This window comes from Spea bombifrons, chromosome 1 (assembly GCF_027358695.1).
Source record: "Spea bombifrons isolate aSpeBom1 chromosome 1, aSpeBom1.2.pri, whole genome shotgun sequence".
Classification (NCBI taxonomy): Eukaryota; Metazoa; Chordata; class Amphibia; order Anura; family Pelobatidae; genus Spea; species Spea bombifrons.
The window spans coordinates 58,445,442-58,470,078 of record NC_071087.1 but is presented as its reverse complement, the minus strand read 5'-3'; the positions used below and the strand labels follow the sequence as shown (position 1 = coordinate 58,470,078).

The 24,637-nt window shown below is 37.8% G+C and overlaps 1 protein-coding gene across 5 annotated transcripts in view; it reads left to right on the top strand.

Moving 5' to 3' along the window:
• Positions 1 to 24,637, top strand: part of MAPK10 (mitogen-activated protein kinase 10) — a 90,423-nt gene that overhangs the window by 53,118 nt on the left and 12,668 nt on the right. For all 5 annotated transcript variants that reach the window (XM_053461734.1, XM_053461732.1, XM_053461730.1 and 2 more), the window contains exons 5-10: positions 3,545 to 3,603; positions 4,196 to 4,334; positions 4,594 to 4,759; positions 6,592 to 6,663; positions 16,269 to 16,451; positions 18,828 to 18,952. In XM_053461734.1, coding sequence (XP_053317709.1) covers positions 3,545 to 3,603; positions 4,196 to 4,334; positions 4,594 to 4,759; positions 6,592 to 6,663; positions 16,269 to 16,451; positions 18,828 to 18,952 — 744 coding nt within the window. The remainder of the gene's footprint in view (positions 1 to 3,544; positions 3,604 to 4,195; positions 4,335 to 4,593; positions 4,760 to 6,591; positions 6,664 to 16,268; positions 16,452 to 18,827; positions 18,953 to 24,637) is intronic.

The following is a 24,637-nucleotide window of genomic DNA, read 5'->3' as shown; positions in this document are numbered from 1 at the left end:
TGTCATCAGACAATGTTCCCTTGGGCACAATGTGCCCATGGTTCATTTTAGAATCTTAAAGAAGAGAGCACTTCCACAGTATTTCATGTTTTATAAGAACATGGACTTCATACAATGAAGGGCATTTGGAAAGTACTTGAAATGCTTGGTGAATTGTATAAATACTTCTATCTGTTGGAGCATTGTACTTAAAGGATAGAAGGAGAGAAACACGTTGTGACAGGCAGCTACACTACTTTCCTGGAAAGTTTATTTGTGAGATTGCTTTATTTTATTGTAAACCATCATTTTTAAACTATTCATTTAATCACTTTGTAGAACATGTACAAATGGGCCAAAAAACAAATTGTCCAACATATACGTTCAATCTCTCTTGCACACTCTTACTCACTCTCTCACATTCTCAATCACTCTCTCTCACGCTCTCTGAAGGGGACCACCTTCTTTGACCGTTTGCGTATATTGCAGTCCTGCTTCTTCTCCATTTTCTTGTTCTTCTCTCTTCTTTCTTCATCTGCATCTCCACTGACATAACCTTCTCGTGAACTTATGCAAAAATGGTGGAGCTTTTGGTGACATTTTTTGTATACTTACAACTTACTTGATGGTGCAAACCCTATTGATGGACTGCTTTGCCTTTATTGTCAGGCAAGCACAAACATAAGTATTATATTATCAGGACTCAGGTAAGCAGGTCAGGTAGGAGCCCAGTTGCAGGGGATACCAGAGGCTCTGTTTGTACCCCACAATGCATTATAACTAGAAGGATGATACAAACAGGCGAAATGAAACACACCACAGGCTGAATAGTACGATATGGTCTGTATTGGAGAAGCTGGACGACAGGCAAGCACAGGTTCTAAGTCTTTTGACAGGGAACAGGACACAGAGGAGGGCACTGGATACACTGCAAGGAGCCCTCTGGCAGGGCACATGACTTGGAAGCCCTTCTAGCAGGGCACACGACTTGGAAGCCCTTCTGGCAGGGCACACGACTTGGAAGCCCTTCTGGCAGGGCACACGACTTGGAAGCCCTTCTGGCAGGACACACGGCTATGCAGGAGAGAGGTCAAAATCAAGCCGGGTCAGAAGCCGAAGATCAGAAGCAGGATGTCAGGAACGATTCAGGACCTGGTACAGAGCCACAGCAATAGACTGCTTAACATGCAGAGGAAGCAGCTATTTAAGGGGTAGTGTTACACACATGTAAGCAGAGGCAGCTGGTCAGCTCGTTGGCCTACACCAGGGGTGTTCAACCTGCGGCCCTCCAGCTGCTGCAGGACTACATCTCCCATAATGCTCTTATGGACACCCCAGGCCTAAACGGTGCTGTGTACAGACAGGCGGCCTCTAGAGGCTGCCGTGGAAATTACACCTAGAAAATGAATACAGACTCCTGGCTGATACATATATATACTTTATTACCGTATTTGCTCGATTATAAGACGACCCTGATTATAAGACGACCTCCCAAAATCTGAATAATAACTTAGGAAAAAAAGAAAAAGCCTGAATATAAGACGACCCCAAAGGAAAAAAGTTTTACCAGTAAATGTTAATTCATGTAAACTATTTTTTTTAATAAAAGCTATGATTGAGAAAAAGATTTTTTTTGTTTTTATTTCTTGTATTTTCCAACCTGTCCCCCAGTTACGCACATCTGCCCCCAGGCTTGCCACTCCAATATGGCACTGTGGCCCATGATATGCCTTTTAACCCTCTATATGCCACTGTGCCCCATGGTATGCCTTTTGACCCCCTATGTGCCACTCTGCCTCCAGAAATACCTTATACCCCTATATCCCATTCTGGCATTTAGGGGGTTAAAATGCATATTATGGGGCAGAGTGGCATATAGGGAGGTATAAGGCATTTCAGGAGGCAGAGTGGCATTAAGGGAGTTAAAAGGCATTGTATAGAGCACTCTGCCTCCAGAAATGCCTTATACCCCTATATCCCATTCTGGCATTTAGGGGGTTAAAATGCATATTATGGGGCAGAGTGGCATATAGGGAGGTATAAGGCATTTCAGGAGGCAGAGTGGCATTAAGGGACTTAAAAGGCATTGTATAGAGCACTCTGCCTCCAGAAATGCCTTATACCCCTATATGCCACTCTGCCATTTAGGGGGTTAAAATGCATATTATGGGGCAGAGTGGCATATAGGGAGGTATAAGGCATTTCAGGAGGCAGAGTGCTCTATTAAATGCCCCTTAACGCCACTCCAGAAATGCCCTATGCCCCCATATAACACACACACACCCTATACCCCCATTTAACTAACTAACACACACACACACACACACACTCTCTCTCTCTCTCCCCCCCGTCTCACCCCCCTTCCCCCGCTCTCCCCCCTCTCTTACCGGTGCTTCCAGCCGGGGCAGCGGGTTGACGTCGCCTTCTGCTGCAGCCGGAAGGAGGTGTGGCGAGCAGCGGGGGTTTGAATGCGTCCGTCGCGTATGCTATCCCCGGCTGTCAGAGATCAGAGTTCCCCGCACCGGTGCGGGGAACTCTGACCTCTGACAGTCGGGGAAGGTCTATGCGACGGACGCAGACAACCCCCGCTGCTAGCCACACCTCCTTCCGGCTGCAGCGGACGTTGTCTACGCGGATCACGTAGACGTCAACCCGCTGCCCCGGCAACACAGCAGGAAGCACCGGTAAGTTTGTGTATAATGGGGGGGGTCGGGTGAGACAGGAGGATCCAGGTCCCCTGCAGCGGTGCGGGGGATCTGGATCTTAGTCTCCTAATCAGACCTCTATTTGAGGTCTGATTAGAAGACGACCCCGATTAGAAGACGAGGGGTATTTTTCAGAGCATTTGCTCTGAAAAAAACCTCGTCTTATAATCGAGCAAATACGGTATTAGGCAAATATTAGGCAATGTTTGTGCCAATGAAATGGATCATACCAACAATTGCTTGTGGGTATGTCATTGAAGCTTCCGCAAACTCCTGCCATCCTCAAGATCTGTAAATATTTTATTGGATTGTACATGGTACATTTTTTTTATTTCATCCACTTATTGGCCATATTGACCATAAATAAAACATACATGCTAAAATAAACAGTTGTTAATAAACATGTGTTTTTTTCATATTAAAAAATGTAGGTACCATAAAGGTGCATTATGTCTCAATGAACATGACATCCTCTTCATTGGTTAAGCCAACCAGGGAATGTAAACTAAACTAGTGTTGCAGTAAACTAATGAACTAAAATATTGTAGTGTTCATTTAAGGAGGCAAATATACCCATAACATCACATTTTATAGAAGTTGTTATTGGATATATGGTGTTAATATGTACAGGGACAATAATAAATAGGGACAAATCCCATTTGAGATTCCCTGACTCAACAACTTAACATGTTTGCAAACCTTGATTAGCTAGGCATGCTGTTCTAAATGGTAATTTATGCTGGTTTTCCTGATGACCTCATGCAATTCATTAACAAACTAATTTGCATAATGATTTTGTCAATTAAAATATGATTACCTCTTATCATGTACCTGTGTTTTTTTTCCTCTTTCTCTTTCAGATTATCAATTTATTAAATGTCTTCACACCACAGAAATCTCTTGAGGAGTTCCAGGATGTGTAAGTGATTTTGGTTTTGAATTAATCAAAGCTTCAGAGCTCAAACACAAATTTCATTCAGTAGATACAATCATAGCAAGATGATATAGAAAATTGCACTTGAGTCGACTCGGGTGTAATATAATTGTGTATCACCATACAGATTATAAACCAAAGCCTATCTTTGGCTTTTATATTCTTTTGTTAGACTGCAAACCTCCCTGGTTGATCTAATTAGCATTAAAAGGTCATCAATAAAACAGGAAAAACTTGTTTGTGTATACATACTGTATATATAAGTCAGAATCCATAAATGAATACTTACAATAATGAAATCCAAGGAATTCTGATTTACCATTTTTGCATCTATCATACCATTTTACCAGTTTAGTGTGCTGTTGTAGAAAATATAACATTGACAATAACAAACTGACAATTTACAAAAGAGCAATGCTTTTATGAGCTTACAATTGAATTTTATATATTATGAAACATTTGTGGGCATAAAACCATAGGCTATTGATTGGATGTGATATTTTCTATCACATAGCAGTCACCTTTTTATTAAATGTTGGTTAAATAACTGCTTGATAACTATTCCTATTTTATTCAGTTACCTAGTAATGGAATTGATGGATGCCAACTTGTGCCAGGTGATTCAGATGGAACTGGATCATGAACGAATGTCTTACCTGCTGTACCAAATGCTATGTGGCATTAAGCACCTCCATTCTGCTGGAATCATTCACAGGGTTAGTAACAACATTGTACCATATATCAGAGTTCAGACATCTATTAGACGATAGCATGCTGCACACTTCTCGAGTACCACCTATAGAGCAATCTTTTAGGAAACTCTTTCAGACAGACCTATAATAAAGGTTAATGTACTGACTAATCCATTTTAGCTAAAACAAAAACTCGAGAGAGTACTTGAGTATGGACAGTAAGAAACTGTTAAATACAATGCCATAAAGGCTTTTGATGATAGCCCTGTTTCTTCCCCTGCAGGACCTGAAACCTAGTAACATTGTTGTGAAGTCAGACTGCACATTGAAGATTCTTGACTTTGGATTGGCAAGGACCGCGGGCACTAGCTTCATGATGACCCCTTATGTAGTAACTCGTTATTACAGAGCCCCAGAAGTCATCCTTGGAATGGGTTATAAAGAGAATGGTAGGCCACAACCTAAAATATGCTCTTGCTCTGAGTAGTGAATGGGACAAAAAAAGTCAAATATAATAATATAAGACATTCAGTTGGCAATCATAATTGAGATAGATCTGTGCACAAAGCATGTGAATGGGTTGTTTGAGTTTTAATGTTGAAGATGCTTACTGTCTCTCCTAATGTGGAACATTCAAGAGGCACACAGTTTTCATGACCAGGTGAGCTTTTTGTTGTACCAATGACCTTTTAATGAATGTGCAGGGCATATCTGCAGTAATGAAGAAAGGTCTCAGATTTTCCAAATGCATAGAAATGCCACTGTGAGCATCATCTCTGTAAGCTCTTTGCAGTCAACATGTCTGTGGAAGGTACAAAGAGAATAGAGGATCCAAAGTCAAAGCTAATTTGATACTAATTTGATAATCAATAGTTATGTCATTCCCAGAATGATGCCATGCACTGTTGTCTCAAACAAATGATACAAAAAAGCGAACAGGAAAACAGCTCTTTTTTTGCGTGTCTTATGCTTAGAGGACATAGGAAATCTTTTCTTAGTGAAAAACCGTTGCCGTAAATACAGAGCAGATCCTGCAATCTGTCCATGCAAACATCATGGCAAGTCTCAAAAAGTGCATACAGTGTATACAAAGTGTTCAAATATCATATTACATTTAATCTATGTACATATAAAATGATCCAAAAATCAGTCTTGCGCAAGTGTACAATTTTAGGTGATTTTCCTGACTTTAGGCTACTTTTAGGCTATGTATTGAGTTGCTTCACAAAAATGGGAAAGATCGTACTGTTTTTGATCTTGTATCAAACTATTTAAAGTACTATTTAAATAAATTACCTTAATCAGTTTACCATATTATCTGTGCCCAACCCGTTCAAAAATATTCTGATCAAGTACAGGCCATTAAAGTAAAATGCACTCTGGTGTTTTACATTCAAAAATGTTCTCTGAACTTAAAAAACAAAACAAAAAACTATACACTGATTCTATTATAAAGAACCTACTTACAGAATTAGGTTCAGTGAAAATGAGGCAATGTACAGTTATGGACTAATGCCACCTCACCATAGTTTTTTTTATTGTCCTAATGATGTAATATACAGCTTTCAACAGAACTTTCTTAGAACATTTTAATATAGTATTAGCAAAAAAAGGTCAGTCCTTCTCCCAGATATAAAAGACAATAATCATAACCTAAGAAGGAGCTGTAATGATATTTATATTATGACTGTAAGCCACTATTCTTTGTGATTCCAAGCAGTATCTAATATGACCATATGAAACAAGGAACCTCTACTTCCATGAGCAAAGAGCATCTACATCCATGGTCAAACCCTATCAATGTAAACATAATTAACACAATACTGGCATTCACTATTATTTTACTTTTATTTGTATATTGTTTTTACAAGACACGTTAGTCAGCTCCCATCTCTACTCTATGTATGTACTGTTATCACATTCATCATATTAGTGAACCTGATTTCTTTACTTTCTGCATACCATAATCAGTCTTTTCATTTTCCACCATCCATCTACGGTAATTGTCATCTATAGTTGCAATGGCTCATGTAAAAACGGATAATCCTAAAATGGGTAAAGGAATGTCGAAAAATTCCATTTTTGAAAATTTTTAGACAATTTTGTTGTCTAAAAATCTATATATCGATTTGTGGGAGTAAGGATATTAGGATTGTCGCTTATGTTATCCAATCTGCTCTTTTATTTCTCTCCACGTCATGCTTCAGGATTGACCTTCCTAGCTAACCTTGCCTTTTTTTCCTCTTTCCATCTCTTTATATCCTTGTTTCTGTACTTCTAGTGGATATTTGGTCTGTGGGATGCATTATGGGAGAAATGGTCCGTCACAAGATCCTCTTTCCAGGAAGGGACTGTATCCTTGTACATTTTCCGGAGCAACTTATTAATGGAAACATACCTTCCAACTTACAAAGCTTATATGTCCGATTAACCACCATGTTTTAACTGTCTTTTGTTCACTAATGTTGTCTTGGAATATTTTTACTTATTTTAACTAAATACCAAAAGGTATTTTAATATTAACTTCTAACAAGGTCAGTGTTCTAAAGTCGGGTGTCTTACGATTGCCTGCCAAAAATGTTGCAGAGATTTTATAAATCCAATTCCAGAAAGTGTGAATATGCATTTGCTCCCTATTGTAAGTAAAGCATTTAGCAATTACTAAAATGGGTTATATAGCAAGAACGGTCAAGTCAGTTTTCTGGGTTTCTTTTTGACGATTGACCCTTTTTGTAAAATCAAAGCTCCTCTAGTCTCCCTGTGCCTTGCAGTTGGTTCCTGTGTCTAATGGCCAGCACCGGTGGCAGGTCATGGCAGAGCCATGCCACCATGGGAGAGTGCATTGGCAATGCATGTCTCACTGAACAGAGTTCCATAACTATTCACAGAATAAGGTTACTGGTCTTTAAAAAAAACAAACAAGGGAATGACTACGCCTGTAAAAAAAATAAATGCTTGGCTGCACACAAATTAACGCTACAAGAAATCGTCGCATTAAATTGATACATTAAATAAACTAATATTTCTGTTCATGAGGAAAACCATTATAAGTGCAAACATGTATCTATAGCTCTACAGTATTCAGACATGTTTTAAAAAGTAATTCATCATTCTGTTTTCTACTTGACTGAGGAGGCCACTTAATTTTCTTTCAGTGGAATGTATAGGCAAGGAAACCGTCTAAACCCTCCCTCCATTCCCACAGAGATGCTAATCTCTCTTTCCACTTCAACGATTACAGAAAAAGTTTGCCAAGCACAGCCTGGAGAAGCTGTAGTCTTTGGACATTAAATCCATGCCCGTGATAATTATTTTCAAAACACCTGAATGAGTTTGTTCATTTATTGTCAAATGAACCATTTAGCGTTCCCGTTTTGGCATCTCTGGTTCCATTTTGCTGCAATGGATCTTTTAACACGAATGAAACCATTTGAAAGGATCATGCCCATGGCACAAGCCTTATTTTGTCCTGTCAAAGTATATGTATTTAACACAAAATAGAAAGGCGCTTACGGGATTATCAAATATATTTTTACAAGGATATTAAAACATTTAAATAGTCTTTGTTAGGATAGCAGAACAGGATAGAAAAGAGTCTCGTGTCTTGCGTCACCCTGCATTTTACAGTCCCGTTGATTCATGTCATAGAACTGTAACACGAAAAGGTCGAAAATAATTGTTTACTAATTTTATAACTAATATTATATAGAGTGCTAATCTGCTTTTCTCATCTTGCACACACTTTCTTTTTTAAGAATGAGGTTTAATTTTAAATAATCATTCAAATCATTGTTGTCATTGTTCTTAAGAAAATGACCATAATATTACTCCAAATTTTAGCAGTTAAAAATATTCTGCGACTAATATGATTATTTCATTTAATTTCATTTTGGCCAAAGTTTCCTGGCCTTAAAAAAATGTCCACTTACCATGGCAACATGATTTTGATTGATAGAGCTAGACTAATTTAATAGGCAATGCATGTTTTCACTTATCCATGAGCCTGCTTCATTCACCTAACACTTAAACATAGCATGTACAATGGTTGATCTTCAGAACACATGTATACCAAGGGCTTGCATTTCCCTGCCCCTCATCTTAATTTTCCAGTACTGTACAAACAACTACTGGAATCAATCTATGGAGTCTCTAGAAGTGATGAATTAACAAAAAACAAAAAACAAAAATTACATTTCAGAAGATCTTTGTATAGCTATGACACATTTCCCTCGTACTGTGTAATATATACGGGTGTATCTTTTTAATATTTATTTATAAATGCAGACCAAATCAAGCTACAGTACGCTGTCACCCAAAAAATGGTGCGCCCAGTATATTTATTTCACAATTACTATTTAACTGTGATTAATATGATTAACAACAAAAAGCAAAAAAACTTTCGCCCTTCTACTGCTGGTATTTTAACATTCACTTAATTCCCATGGCCCTTCAGTTTGGATGGTTTTTCTCCAGGTCCTGGCATAAGTGTTCCACAGATAAACAAAATGTGCTCTCTAATGTTTTCTTCTCCAGCAGGTCACAGAGAAAGACCTTCCTCTGTATTTCCAGTTCATGCCCAGAATATCAATCATACTACAAACCACTAGATCCATTAGTTTTCCCGTAATAGCCACAAAGAGCGCTAGGTTGGAAGGTATGTATAAGTCTGTGCAGCTAATTGGTCCGACACAAATATTAAAGGGACACTGTAGGTATATTTCTAAAGTAAAGTGCATATTGTAGTTCATTTCACATGGCTTTCAATTTTACTGCATACAAATGGATGTGTGCATTCAATTTTTTTTATTGGCGTTAGGATATTGGACTTTTATCTCATTGTCTTCTGAAACAAGAAGCATATGTAGGGATGCTTCCTGCATGTGCATGGTAGTGCTCATATTGAAATCAATGGCAGCTCCATATGCCAGGTGAGTGATGGGCCTTCATCTTGCCCTTGATTTCCATGGTAGCAGTACAGTACATATGCAAAATGGAATACAATATGCATACAAAAATAGGGACTAGAGTGTCCTTTAATAACAATGGCAGAATAATTAGTTTCATTATAATTATGCTCCGTAAAATTTTTGTTTGTACTTGTATTACTTTTAAATATTTGGAGGTGGGGTTGGGAAATGTTTTTTTTTTTTAATTATTATTATTATCTCTCACGTTTTTTCTTTGGTCTTACATAATAAAAATACAACATTTAACAACTACCATCAAGCAGCAGATATTTTAGGTAGACTATGTATGGATAGTTGTCTTGTTTTTCACAATGACATTTGTAGCTTTCATCTTGTGCATTTTTTTTAGATTCCAACCACCTTTCTGTCAAACTGTATGGCTTGTTGCTCATCTTCCTTTTTTTTCTAATGCTATAATTTAACCATCATTATGACATCCCTTGCACCCTTTTTACTTCAAATGATAGCTTAAGTACCCGCACGTATATGAAATTCTTCAAGGAACCAATGTGATTGTATTCACTACAATTTGGGCCTTGCGCACCATCTGCCTACGGTTCTGGTAAGCCATGGTGACCCCGAATAAGTAGGTCTCTAAGCAACAATGAGATCTTCAAGGTCCATGTTTTGCAGATGGCATCGACTTCCTTGCGCCTAATATTTATTGGGGTAGGCCAAAGGTGTTATGATTTTAGTTTTTGATAAAAAAAAAGGGTTCACATACCTAAAAAAGTCACAATAGATGAGAAGGGTTGGAAAACTATCTTTTGTGCTGGGAATATTCATATATTTCACAAGAATGTAAACCAAAATCTACATTGAGGGTAGGTGAATTCCAGCTACCAGTGCATTTGTGGACACTTGCATAATGTATAGAATCAGTTTAAACTAAACACTGTTGTTATGCCTCATTTGAAAATGATTCACGTAAATTAGAACTATTTTAAAAGGCCTCTTCACCTGCTTTCACAGTAACTCCTACAAAAGTATTTATAAGCACCAAAAATGTCATGTAATGTATGTAGCATTGCACTTATGAAGTATAGATGCTTAGTGATGAAAGTTTTTTTCTTGCATGAGTTTCCCTGAACGAAAGTACCACGTTACACATATTTGAAGAGTTAGCAGCTTTTTGTTAACCCTGTGCTAGTCACAATTTGACATGTACACTGTGATCTCCTGCTTTAAATGGACATCAACTCATATGCTCCAGAGCTGAGAAACAGGGCAATAGATACTGATACTCCAGATATATGCTATTCACACTAGAAGGCAAGCAACAATATAGTGATATTAGTACAATGGGATTTATTAGTGTATATGTGTACCAAAATGTAGCTTGCATAGGGTGTTTTAAGTATAGAGCATCCTCCTTAGGTTGCGCTACCAGGAGCATTCATACCCCCTTTTTTGTTAACATGAATTTGTTAAGATAAATAACGCCCTAAACTGTAATTGTGTTATAGCAGTTGAACCCACATGGTAATGAAAGGGTTACACTATCCTGTGAGTTGATATCAAACAGAGCACTTTGTGTTATTTACACTTTGGCCTTGTTCTTAGCAGGGGCTGTTGACTGTAATGAAGTTACATTCTGGATGTAGAATAACATAATTCTTTGCCTAGGAGGAAACGAGAAATGAACCATTACAGATTATCAGTTTGCCGTAGGCTATAAAGAGGAACATCTTTTTATAGCTGTACTGCCTAATAACTCTGTAGCATAGACTGTATAAATATGATTATATTTGGCAGTTTGCTGCACTAAAAGTGCAAACGAAATATAAGAGGTTTAATGAATTTATCACGTTGATAAGCCTTTAAGGGGCAGATGATTGTTGAGAGATAGATGTTGACGGTTCTGGTCATTTTCAGCTGAAACCAGGAAATTAGATTTCTTTATAGAATTACTAAATGGCACTTGTTTATTGAAAACTTATAGCTTAATTTTGACACTAAAATATACACTTCCATGCTATAACTTTCCATGCTGTTAAAATGTGCAGCATGTTATGTGCAATATCTCATGTTGCATGATAGGGTGAAGCAGGTCTGTCACCACATAAGACTTACTTTTCAGGGTCCAACACATGGAAACTGGATAGTGTGATGTCATGTGTGGCTCTGCCCACACTATGTTGGCACTGTAGTGATGTCAGGAGATTTCATTTCTCTCCCAACTTTTCCAACATTGCCCGCCTTCCACATACTAATTTATCTGCAGCTCCAATAAACAGGACATTTACCCGGACAGCGGACAGCCGTTACCCAGGCTTGTAGGGATATGATGGCTGGATTATGGGCTTTAACTATTTTACGGAGCCCAGGAGTAGTAACTTTGGACCATGTGTTTCAAGTATTTTAAAATGCATTATTTAAATTAGCACTTGGCCAAATAGAGCTACATGGAGATTTCAGCCAACATATTGTATCAGTACAAAACTAGTTTGACAAAACATTAGTATTGTCTAACGGGATATTCCAAGGCCAGATGTATATCTTGGCTTTCATATGCCTAGCCAGTGTGTTGGTATTTCTCAAGGCACAGGGGGTTCCAGGTCTCCACAATCCTTTCACTCCTAGGTGATTCAGATTCAAACCAAATTATATATATACTCATCTGTACTTTTACCACTGATTGGTTTACTATGGTTTAAAGGTGCTGTTCCATTTAGTCAAAATAGGAAATGCACTCTCTAGTATGTTTCATAAACAAACCTTAATAGATCTATAATTTTATTCTTTCCTCTGAAGGTTTAGACGTATTAAAAAACAAATTATTACTTGGATAGGTTAGGCATTTAACAGTTCTAGGAATGGTGTTCCTAATGCTTCTTTTACAAAAGTGTTAACTTCAGCAGAGTAGTGGCACCTTTAAACCGTATTTCTTTTGTAATTGCTGTTATTTCTCCTCTTTATGGGCGTTTCTTAGTTTCGAACAAGGATTGACACTTTTTTAAAAACAAAATACCATGCATATTATTGATAGTAGAAATCGGTTACTGGCCACAGTTTCAGTCGGCAAAATACCAGCTCGATGGCAAACCCATTCTCACCTTGTTTTGAATTGAAACTTCAACCTGTTGGACATTGTCATTCACACAGTTGCCAGATTGTGCCCTGTGTTGTCAGAATACACGATAGTCCTCCATGTGCACTGTGTTTTCCTGTTTGTTCTTGTTTATCTTCATTTCATGTTTTTTGTTTTCAGTTGACATGTGGTCAGTGGGTTGCATCATGGGTGAAATGATTAAAGGTGCTGTGTTGTTCCCTGGCACCGATCGTATCCTTCCTCAGAAGCCACACTACGACTACTACTATCTACTGGCGGATTCACAAATCCACACAAATATTTTTTTATTTCCACAGTAAATTGTATAGAAACCTGCATTTTCTTATTGTATTTTAGTTTGTTTATCACTTGGCTGTGAAATTTGCAAAAAGATGAGATTGAGGCATTTGTGTACGTACACAGTGCAGGGACTAGTTTTAATACTTTATCATTATAGTCTTTTTAATTTTTTTTATTTAATATTTAATTTTTTTATTTAAATTAGGTATTATTGTTTTTTGATATTAATAGCATGTGGATGCAGGGCTCGCCTATCCTATGTTGGCAAACAAGAGACATAGATTGCTTAGGATGCTGGACGCCCTAGGAGCTGCCCTGCTTGAATGTTTGTGTTCTGAATCTTGATTTGATATATTACAGTCATGCTTCCTAAAATTCTACCGCAGGCATCATTTTTGGTTAGTTTTTGTTATATTAATCTCTATAAATCCTTGCATCCCTATTAAACCGAGATAGTAAAACTTTTTTCATATAACTTTGTCCAGCACTACTAAATTATATTAACAAATTGGGTATGTCAAAAAGTAAGTCATTATAACAGAGGCAACCCTTTTGGTTATCACATAGACATTATTTCTGACGATATTGATGGCTTAATAAATGTAAGACTATTGCCAATCCTCTATATTAGCTTAATTCCAGTATGTTGCGTAAAACAATTTATATGTTTCCTCGCTAGTGAAACTAAGTTATCTTAATGCAATGACCTGATATTTTTTTACATCTTATACCAGGATGCCATGATTATTATTTAGTTGATATTACTTATTTATTTATAGACTTAGTAGGGTTTTTTTTTTATCTGTTAGCCTTCCAACAACTGAGGTCTGTAAACAACTTCATTAGCGTCGTCAAATTCATACTAGTAAATTTGCTATTGTGCCAGGACATTACACACATTAATAAAGAAAGAAAGCTTAACTGAATAAAGAAAGAAGTCTTATTGCAATTTGAGTTATACCTATCACTAAATGTTCTTTGGAGCCTGCCTAATTTCATCAATATCACACCTTGTGAGAGTTACTACACTATATTGTAACTGTGCTATAATTTTTGTGTTTTCTCTGAGGGACTATGATTGATAGAAGACTGTAAAAGTATTTGATGTATTTTTCTATCGGATGTGCACTTACATGGATACTTTTTCATTTATTCTGGTTGGTTTGTGGGGTCTTTCTGTTGAAGCAGCACAAAGATTACTTGAATTTTGAATAGTGGGTATGGAATAATTGTACAATCTAACACCAACATTTTGCGCTAATCAGCATTCTTCTGTAGACTTCTAATTCGTACAATGTGTAAAAAGAACAAACTAGTTCAGATTCTTTCTAAATATTTTTTATTGTAGAGTCATTTTTACATACTATATGAAATCTGGCCCCTTGTAACCACTACAAAAAACACAAGTCTTCGTAATTTGTTCAAGGTATGCAAGTATGAAATGAATAACATGAGTTAATAATTTCAGGATAATGCACTTTGTCCTAGGAATATCAAGTTAGTGTTATGTTAAGAGGAAGAATCATTAGGGTTAGATCATATTTTTATGTGAAATAGACACTTTAAGCCTACAGTATGTTAGATTGGTACTTTATCCAACTATGTCAAAACCATACTGGTCTTGATTTTTGTAGTTGAGCCACCCTGATGTGGCTGGTCTTTCTTGAAAGCTTTGTTACCCCTAGGTTACTTAAAGAGGGCATCAATAACACTAGCAGTGGTTTTAATTATAGACATACTTAGATACTAATGCATAGAACATGTTCACATACATTTTAATGCGATATAGTAATGCAACATAATGATAAACCAGTGTTGCTTTACTTCAACTCTTGGCTGTCTTGGTCCAAACTAATCTATTTATGAAGGGGATACACCATTTCGAAAATACCCATATCATTTCCTACTGTAAGTGAGCTGGAGTTTCAAAGCTGCTTTTTGGATTCAATGTATTCATTGGATTCATAGTACAACGTTCTGAAGAAAGTGTGTCTAAATAAGGGGGGGTTATCTATTTTAATTTCAGCCTTATTGTATGAAAAGTGCCCCATACAAACTCTGTTTAGCATTTAATTTACAAACATACAACCATACAATATATATTCAAAGTCCAAGGGTAATTTCCAATGCTTTTTATGTACCCAGGCTCATGCACAACCCATTTATATTTATCAAAGCAGAATCTTTGTGTGAATGTTGAGCTCCATCTCTTGGTCTGTTTGTGTAGCACATCGCTTCTACCAGGCTTCAAAATAATTTAATAAATGTAGCTGTGTGTTTTGCAGACTCACTCATTCACTCGTATGGCATTGTTTTTTCTTGGTTTCATTCTTTTACATACAATAATTCAAGTAGGACTGTATTTCAGCAAATCTGGACACAGACATGCTAGTTTCATCACTACTTTCAGTGGAAGAAAGCTGGTCAGAACTAATAATGTTGATGCATAGTTCATGCTACCCATAAACGGGAACAAATGTACAATTAACATGACAGATTTTTTCATTCAGATCTTCATCCATCAGACTAACCTTCTACAGAAAGCGTTATTCAATTCTTGCTGAAATGAATGGCCACTCTTTAATAATGCCCTTTAAAAAAATCCATACAGACGCCGAATATCAGGTGTGTTTATACAAGAGGAAATATGATATGTTAACAACTGTCAGTGGTGGTTTGCCATGGATGAGTTGCTTTGTGTAAAACAATCAATTTTAAGAAACATAACAATATATCAAAGTTCCAAATGAAATAGCATTAATCATTGACAGAGAAAATGATTGCCAATATATTTATTTCTCGTTCATAATTATGCACTAACATTCTGTTACAGGGCGCAGCAAGTCTGAAATTAGTACTATTACTATAACTTGAAAAATTCATAATGATCTGTGGAAAATGTAATAACTGGTTCAGCTGGGCTTACATTTTGGATGCAGATACTGCTCTATTCCATCATGATATACTTGTCCTCTGTTGTTGTGGTCACTTTCTGGTCTTGTAATTTAATTGATATAAAAATTATATATTGTTTTGGAAGATCTCCAAAGTGAAGAACTTGTCCTCAGAATGCTTCACTCAGCTCCTTTGACGTGATTACAAACAGTATTTCAACTAATGCTCTTCTTCAAGGGCCCTAACAAAGCACTGGCAGGAGAAATTAGCAGAAGCACTAGCAAGACCATACTAGTATCATTATTTTTGAGGTGTAAATCATTAAAAGACAAATACAACTCACATGTGTGGTAGAATATTACCCTTTGAATGAAATATCCAGTTTTGAAAATGTAATCAAATCGTGTGTGGACAGGATATGCATATTAATCACAATTTCACATAATGATTTGTCTCAGTATTAAATAATGTGTTCCTGAATAATCAACTAGTTACCATATTTTAAATGATCTATTAAAACCAGATGATTTCGTTTGATTTAGTTGTGTTTTTGTTCAGATCTGCTATGGAAAATCTTGCTGTTATGTAAAAATCCTTGTACTGTGCTGAGTATCAGGCTTATTATACATTTACACCCATACATGGCCAACCTGCATCCTCAACAAAATAGCGTATGCCTACAAACACTTACAAAGAAGATATGATCTAGATCCAGGTTATTTCCTTAATACTGTACACACTCAGATATTGACCAGTGGAATAAAGTGATAGAGCAGCTTGGAACACCCTGCCCAGAATTCATGAAGAAGCTTCAACCAACGGTTCGAAACTACGTGGAGAACAGACCTAAATATGCTGGACTCACTTTCCCCAAACTTTTCCCTGACTCTTTATTTCCAGCAGATTCTGAGCATAACAAACTCAAAGGTAAGATGGGAAACGATTATGACATTAATATAAAGAAATGACATAAAATGTATATAATTTGGATAAATGGTTGTAGCTTCATAGGTAGTAGACTAGAGATCACTGCTCCCATGTCGGAACATGTCTTTGACAATCAGGGCTGGCCCAAGGCAAAATGCCGCCTGGGGCGAATTTTAAAATGCAGCCCCCCCTTATGTACCCTTTCTCTCCCTCCGTCCCTGCCACCCCCCCATTATCTACCCTTCCTCTCCCTCCCTCCCTTTTATCTACCCTTTCCCCCCTCCCCCCTTGTACTTACCTTTCAGCAGTCCTGCGGCGAGTCTCCCTGTTCGGTCTCGGTGCCGGCTTGTAATGCTGAGCGCCGGAAATGAGGTAATCTTCCGGCACTCAGCATTACAAGCCGGCACCGAGACCGAACAGGGAGACTCGCCCCAGAGGAGAGAGAGAGGGGCGCCGAGCGGGTACTGACAGCCCCTTTCTCTCTCTTTCGCTTTAAAAAAAAAAAAAGGCTCAGGGCGGCAAAGTACGCCCCTTCAAAAGTGCCGCCTGGGGCGGTTGCCCCACTCGGCTCCATTGTCGGGCCGGCCCTGTTGACAATAGACTTGGCACTTCTTTACAACTGGTAATTGTTCTGAAGCAGCTATACCAAGGTATTGTTATTTGAGGCTTTTTGTTGCACATGAGTTGTTTTTCTCTCAGAGGCTCTTTTTGTGGAATCGAATAAAAGTTACTGCATTATTATTATACGCTCTAAGAAAGAAGTAAAGGATAGAGAAATTATGTACCTGTAGATCTTAGAACTCTATAATATACCTTTCAACGATTATGGATTTCACTGTGGAATAAAATGTTTGCTGGATGTTAGTCTTAGAATCTGTCTCAAAAAAAATGTTTATATATCGACCTGAGAAATGCATCCCATTACAATTTCAATGTATGACTTTTGTTATTCAGACCTATTAAAGACCCTTGGTGTAGTTAAAACAACTAACAGTTAATTCAAAAGACAAAATAGACATAGCAATCAGACATAGCTTAAATCAATTCCACAGTCCCCAGCTCAGTCTTCCTTACTAAAACCTCTAACGTTACAGGTTTTCTTGAAATGATGAAACAGTTGTAGTTTACTACAATCATGGCAGAGACTTGCGCAGTGGAATCCCTCTTTCCCTATTGGAGCAGAATAAGAAAAAGGACTATGATAGAGAAATCTGGCAAAGACAACTGGGATATCAACTTCTTGTCTTGCTTTGAGGGGAAAGCAAAAGTTAGAAAGCATTAGGAAGGAACACTAGCCATATCCGTAGATGCAAAATGTATGTGTGTGTATGGGGGTGGTGACCAAAACTCTTAAGGTGTAAACAAAATAGTTTGGATAGGAGTTTACATTTTAGTTTACGTTTTAATTCTACAGTGAAAAAATATAATTTATGAACAAATAATTGATTTACTTTAACTTCTAATTGTAGCACCAAAGAAACTTTAATTAACATCTTCAAAAAAGATGGCTGCTCCAAGAGCTATTATTTCAGGTTTTAATCATGGATAGTAGGGAAGTGTGATTACACTGAAAATTGTACAAATGGCGATTTGCAATTCTAAATGACAGATAACTCACAGTTAATAGATTTTGAGAATCAACCGTATAGATCTTTTCATTGCTTTAGAGATTACGAATTTCATTATTAAGAATCGAAAATACTTTAATATTACATTTAAACATAAGATAGTTGTGCCACATAATAAGAGATAAGGTTTACTATATGAGATAAACTGTTTACTGCACTTGGCACACCGGTTTGGAAACTCTTAGCACCACTACATGATCAATATTCACCATTGATTAACACTATATAAACAATGAGGCTTAATAAAATGTTGTATATTTTTTAAACAATTGATTCCTACATATGAATAGGATGGCAGCTTATCAAAGACCTCCAGGTAATATATGATGTAGATACCATTAGATTTTATTGGCACCACTCTGGACTGTTTATCATAAGTAGCCAGGCAGTTGCCGTTGTAATGCTGCACAACTCAACTATTAGTTGGTAATGTGGTGCATCAGCCTCACTGTCTAGCGGTACAAGTCACCGCTGTGCCCATTGTCTTAGATTATGGCCTGCATGTAAATCAGTATTACAACAGATTTTATCACAGTTCTAAATCTGTCCCCTATGACCGTCAAGTTCAAGGTGAAATGTCGTAGGAGATCCAGGGTTGGGTTTGGTGATAAAAACTTAACAGTCTACTCGTTGTTGTACATTAGCTGAATTGTTGGCATTTTATTTGGCCTGTCTTCGATACATAAAGACTTTGTTGTTTAGCTAATTTTCATGTAATAAACTATTTTTCTACTACTAATTTTTTTAGCCAGTCAAGCTAGAGATCTTTTATCAAAGATGCTTGTCATTGATCCAGCCAAGAGAATATCAGTGGATGAAGCTCTACAGCATCCCTATATAAATGTTTGGTATGACCCTGCTGAGGTTGACGCGGTAAGTCGTTTCTTATCTGATTTGTTGTTTAACATTCCAAGGTTCCATATTAAATAGCCAGTTGGTGGCATTTTCTAAAACAGGTCATCAAAAACTTAAGTCGACTGCAGAATATGCTATATGAGTGAATGCAGCATTAGGGTTGTATTGACTCTCAACATAACTTAAATACATGTAAATTTAAATGTTATATTTACTAAAACATTTAACATACAAATTATTTCAGGAATACTCTTCTCTTTTGTATATGGTACATGTACAATTTGGCATTATTAAAAATAGTTTGTAATATCTGTTCTTAAGCCAATATAATAATTGTAGACAGCTGGTTAAAACACTAGAAGAGCTATATTCAATGGGTAATTGGGTGAACCACATGACTTGTGGTTTCCCAGTACAGCGCCAACCATTATATACAATGGCTTAGAATAAAAGAGTGAGTTTCTTTTTAATTAGGTGTTGACTGGGTGAAACGGTGATAGAAAAGCTGGTTATGAGGAAGTGTGAAGTTTCATGTGTTCTGGACATTCTTGTTGAGAGGGATTGATTTCTTCTGGTTTTAATCTGAGTGTTCTTAAATTTAGTTATACTCAATGTCACGGAACTGGCTAGTCCAACTGACTACCTCTGCTGATTTGTGCTCCCTTAGCCTGGGACAACACACTCTTTCCCTGTTCCCCAGTCACTAGCCGATACTCAGTGTACGGTATAAAAGATGAAGAACACTTTAATTTTCACACACATGGCTAGATATAGCCATCAAAGCAAACATTAACATAAACAATCAGGCAAGTACATCACACTCAACTATTTGTGCTATGAATGTATAACATATAAAATTCAGTTTTTAATGGGTCCAGTTATGGAATGATATACATAGGATTATCACGTTGATGTCTTCAAAGATAAATATAGATACCGAAATAAGTTAATGAAGGAAATGTACTGTGGAGCGATATGAAAATAATTTTGGTACTGCAGGGTACATATTTTTTTAGCATCGTTGATCAAAGGGGAGGTCTGGACCTCCTTCTATCTATGGTAGAGCAATTCTTGAACAAAAGCCGTAGTGCTGCAGAAAATGATACTTTAGAAAGTAATAAATAATACAAACAGAGTGTTTAGATGGCTCCACCCAACAACATATAAACATATAAATAATTATAATACATATATAATGGTTATTTTGTTCTGTGAACACCAAGTCACATATGGTGAGAAAATATTGGCTTCTGTTAAATATTGCCAAAGGCATAGTTATAGAACATTGCATTCATAGCTGGGGTTTAAATAATTCAATCACAATAAATGTACAGTATTTTAATATAGTATAAAGGAGAAATTGTTAATGCACAAATAGTACTGAGAGGATTGATGTGTTTTATAAAGGGTGATCTGGGCTTGGAATGACCTTGCAATTTGACAGTGGCTAAGCACACAAGGTCATAAATACCTGTGTTTGTCATAAGGTGAACCGCACTATTTATAAAATGAGTAAAATATATGGACCCCAAATTGTAATCTTTCTCAGTTTCTAAATACCGGTACTAAATTTATGAATAGAAGTTTTATTAATTTTTTTTTTTACCCTACAATACATAGGGCAATTTACAACCCTTTCTAAGATCTGTGCAGCAAACAGCTTTATGTGCCTCTTATATGTAATATATTGAATAATAATGGCTTTGAACTGCTTCTGGTTCCTTTGTTATAAAAGATAATAAATAATAACAACAGATAACAAAACAACTTGTTTGTTGTTTTTGAAAGCATCATGGGTTTAGTTCAGAAGGGACAACTGTTTTTGGTTTAATGATCGTTCAGGATATGGTGTTCTATAACTCTTAACATGTGATACATTTTATTTCATAATACATGAAGATAGATGTTACTTAACCCTTGTGTGGCCCCTCCCCAGGGCATTGTCTGCCATGCACTGTATGGCGGCAGATGCCCGATTTAAAAGCGTTTAGGAGGCGAGGCATTCCGAACACCCACCCCAAGATGCACTGTGACCACTCTGGAGAGTGGTGACAAGCGCAACTGCAAGAGACTTTGCCTCTCACAAGATGGCGACGTCTTTTAAAAAAAATAGAAAAAAATAAAAATAGCTAAAAAAGAAATTATCAAAATATGGTAACATTTAAAAATAACTATGCAGTCCCAACAAAATTTAGGGGCAAGTGCTAAAATTAACACTGTATCTTCTCAACAATCCTGACATGGAAAGAGTTAAAATACAAGTATTTCAAATACCCAAGGGGTATTATAAATTGTACAATTTGTAAATTGGTGTGGCCGGGTTCAACGATGTCCCAAATAGGGTATAGACACAGACTGACCAAAATGAAAAAAGTGCTCTTCACAAATTTGTCCTTTTAGCCCCAAACAACCAGACAAGTACATGCATGGGTGGTATCACGCTACTCATGAGATGTTGCTGAACATATATTGGGGTGTTGTTTGACTGTGACATATACCAGGAGCTATAATGTCATCGCTGAAGTACAATGTGTGGTTAAAAAACACTAAAAAGCACCATACATTTTGATGAAGGCCGGTGGTAAAATTAGTGCATGGAAAGGGTTAAAATACCGCTATTTGAAATACCCTGGGGTGTCTAGTTTTCAAAAATATATGATTTAATGGGGTAAATTGAACTGACCGGCTTCAAAGATGTCTCAATTAGGACATGGTGGCAGAAGGTACTCAGGGATACACTACTTGTGTGTTAGAGCGCATGGACAATATGATTATCACCAAGTTGAGTGTTTATTGATGGTTAGTTGGATCTATGGTTTAACCAAGCTGAGATGTTTGGAAAAGCTAAGGTAGGGTTTTTTTTTTAATGAACCTCCCCAAAGTGTAAATAAATAGAATATATAAAAGATACACTGAATTTGGGGTGGCACCAGGCAAAAGGGAAGATGCCTTGAGAGGACAGCTGTCCCCCAAAGGTAGATTAATATTTAGGATTTCTTAATTAGTAACGTTGATCTTAAAATGGGTAGGTGCACTATAGGTAGCGAGTGCCCGCAGAATAACAGGAAGCAAAATTCTCGGGCGGGAAACTACAAACAAAAGATCGTCTGCATATCCAAGGATTTTATGATGGGTCTTCCCGACCTGTAAGCCACTGATATCAGGGTTCCCCCGAATGGCTTGAAGTAGAGCACAAAGAGCAGTGGGGACAGTGAGCACCCCTGGAAGGGGTTTGACACTTTTATAAGTAAATGCAGCAGTAGAAACATTCCTAGTACTGTTGAATGCTGAAACCCTAATAGGTTGTTTCCATAGAAACTGATACATCTAAAACAAGACCAAGGGCTGATTAAAGTTTATTGCTTCTTGTCTGCCGTCAAATTCTATGTTTCTATACAAATCAGGATTATTTGCATAATACTCTAGAGAGCCCATTGTAAAATTAACAAATAATATTAATTAATTTCAAAACACACATATTTCACTTGCATCTCTAGGCTGGGGCATTGGGTAGAGTTCTTTCTCCCTCAGGACAGGCATACAGAGAGGTGGAGTCATGGTATGGAGTCTGTTCCTCTCCATGCAATTCACTCTCCTAACGGTTAATTAACCGGACAGTAGGAGACAGTTAACCCAATGTAGTTGGGGGTGATAACATCAACCTAGTGCAGGGGCGTCCAACATGCGGCCCGCGGGGCAAATGCGGCCCGCGAGACCTCGAGGTGCGGCCCGCGTAAGATCGGCAGCCAGGGCAACCGATCTTATGCGGGCCGCACCTCGAGCCCTGCTACAGCAAGAGCCCTGCTACTTACCTGTGGGAGGGTCTTTTGTACTGCATAGAGGAAGCGGAACCCAGCAGAGTTCATGTGACATCACATGACTCTGCTCCAGTCCTGCTTCCTCTGTGCAGTACCAGAGAATGCAGAGGGAGGCCGCGCCCCCTGCTGAAGTCTGTGAGCGGCATCGAGGAGCTGCAGTGCAGGTAAGGGGGTGGGGAGGGTGTTTGAATGAGTATGCGTGATTGAGGGAATGAGTATATGAATGAATGAGTGTGTGTGTGATAGCATGGATGTGTAAGTGCTGGAACCTAGGCATGATGGGACTGTGATTGCTGTTAGCAATCACACTCCTATCATGCCAAGTCAGCCATGCTGAAACCTGGCTAGCTGCCCCCCTTGTGTATTGGTGCCGCCAGCAGTATGGGGCCTGCACATCACTTACAGCCACCCTGTACCAGCATGTACTGGCTGACTTGGCATGATAGGAGTGTGATTGCTAACAGCAATCACAGTCCCACCATGCCTAGGTTCCAGCATTTACTGGATGGATGTGTAAGTGCTGGAACCTAGGCATGATGGGACTGTGATTGCTGTTAGCAATCACACTCCTATCATGCCAAGTCAGCCAGTACATGCTGAAACCTAGCTAGCTGCCCCCCTTGTGTATTGATGCTACCAGCAATATGGGGTCTGCACATCACTTACAGCCACCCTGTACCAGCATGATAGGAGTGTGATTGCTAACAGCAATCACAGCAAGCACAGTCCCATCATGCCTAGGTACCAGCATTTACTGGTTGCCTGGGTATGATAGGAGAGTGATTGCTGTTAGCAACTATTTCATTTCATTTTTAATTATCCTGAATTTGTAGTCACAAAACTTTCTAGGCCCAGAAATCAGTGAGAGGAAAAGTAAAGGTTTTGTGTCATTTACTTTATTTTAATCTGCATATTTTATTAAAGGCCCTATTTTCTCACAGTGAAAAATGAGTGCGGCCCTCGCACGTATACAATTCTGGTGAAGTGGCCCACTGCAGAAAAAACTTGGACACCCCTGACCTAGGGGTTAATCCCATAGATACTTCCCTCAACCACATACCCTGCTCAGGGGCATAGGGGGTTAATGCATACAAAAATAGCCTCTAAGAGGCACAGACCCCATCTCAGGCCTCTCCTCACCCTCCATCCCACATCTGGCGTGATGTAATAAGAGACTTTTAAAACACTTGGGGTCCTTTTGGGGCGAGGATGGTTAGGCTGCTAAATAAATCATTTGGGGGGCTCATTTGGAGGCATAGACCCCATCCTGTCCCTCTCCCACTCCATTTTTTGGGGATGGAGGGGGTAATGATCTAAAAAAATAATTTGTATTCACACATCCACACTTTTCACCGACCACCCCCTTGGCGACTTTAAAAATTAAAATAGACTGTTGCTAAAAAAATAGGGTTGTAGTGTGGGTTGTGGTTGTACAGGATTGTGTATACATCTCATCTCAATGTAGAATGCAATGAACCATTTGGACTGCTTGTGTCTAGGAGTATATATATACACCCACCTGAGAAACCAGAGGCAACAATGGTTAATGAGACGTTTACTCAACAAAATAAAAATATATGCGTATTGTGAGAAAAAGCTAGTGGCGTTTATAAGAAAAAATAAAGCCATTTTAAATGTCTGAATCACCATAAATTTTCAGCGTTAATTTAGGTCACTAAAGGGTGCAAAGAAAATAATTGTTGCCTATTCAGTATTGCAGGTTTTTTTTTCTGAAAAAGAGTAATGGCTTCAAAATATCTGCAAATTCACCATCTCTAGATATATGACTAATTTATATTGGCAAGATTATGATTAGCTCTACAGTTGCCGCAAAACTGCCTGGAGTTTAATTATTATTTAAATGTATTGTATAAGCACATCAATA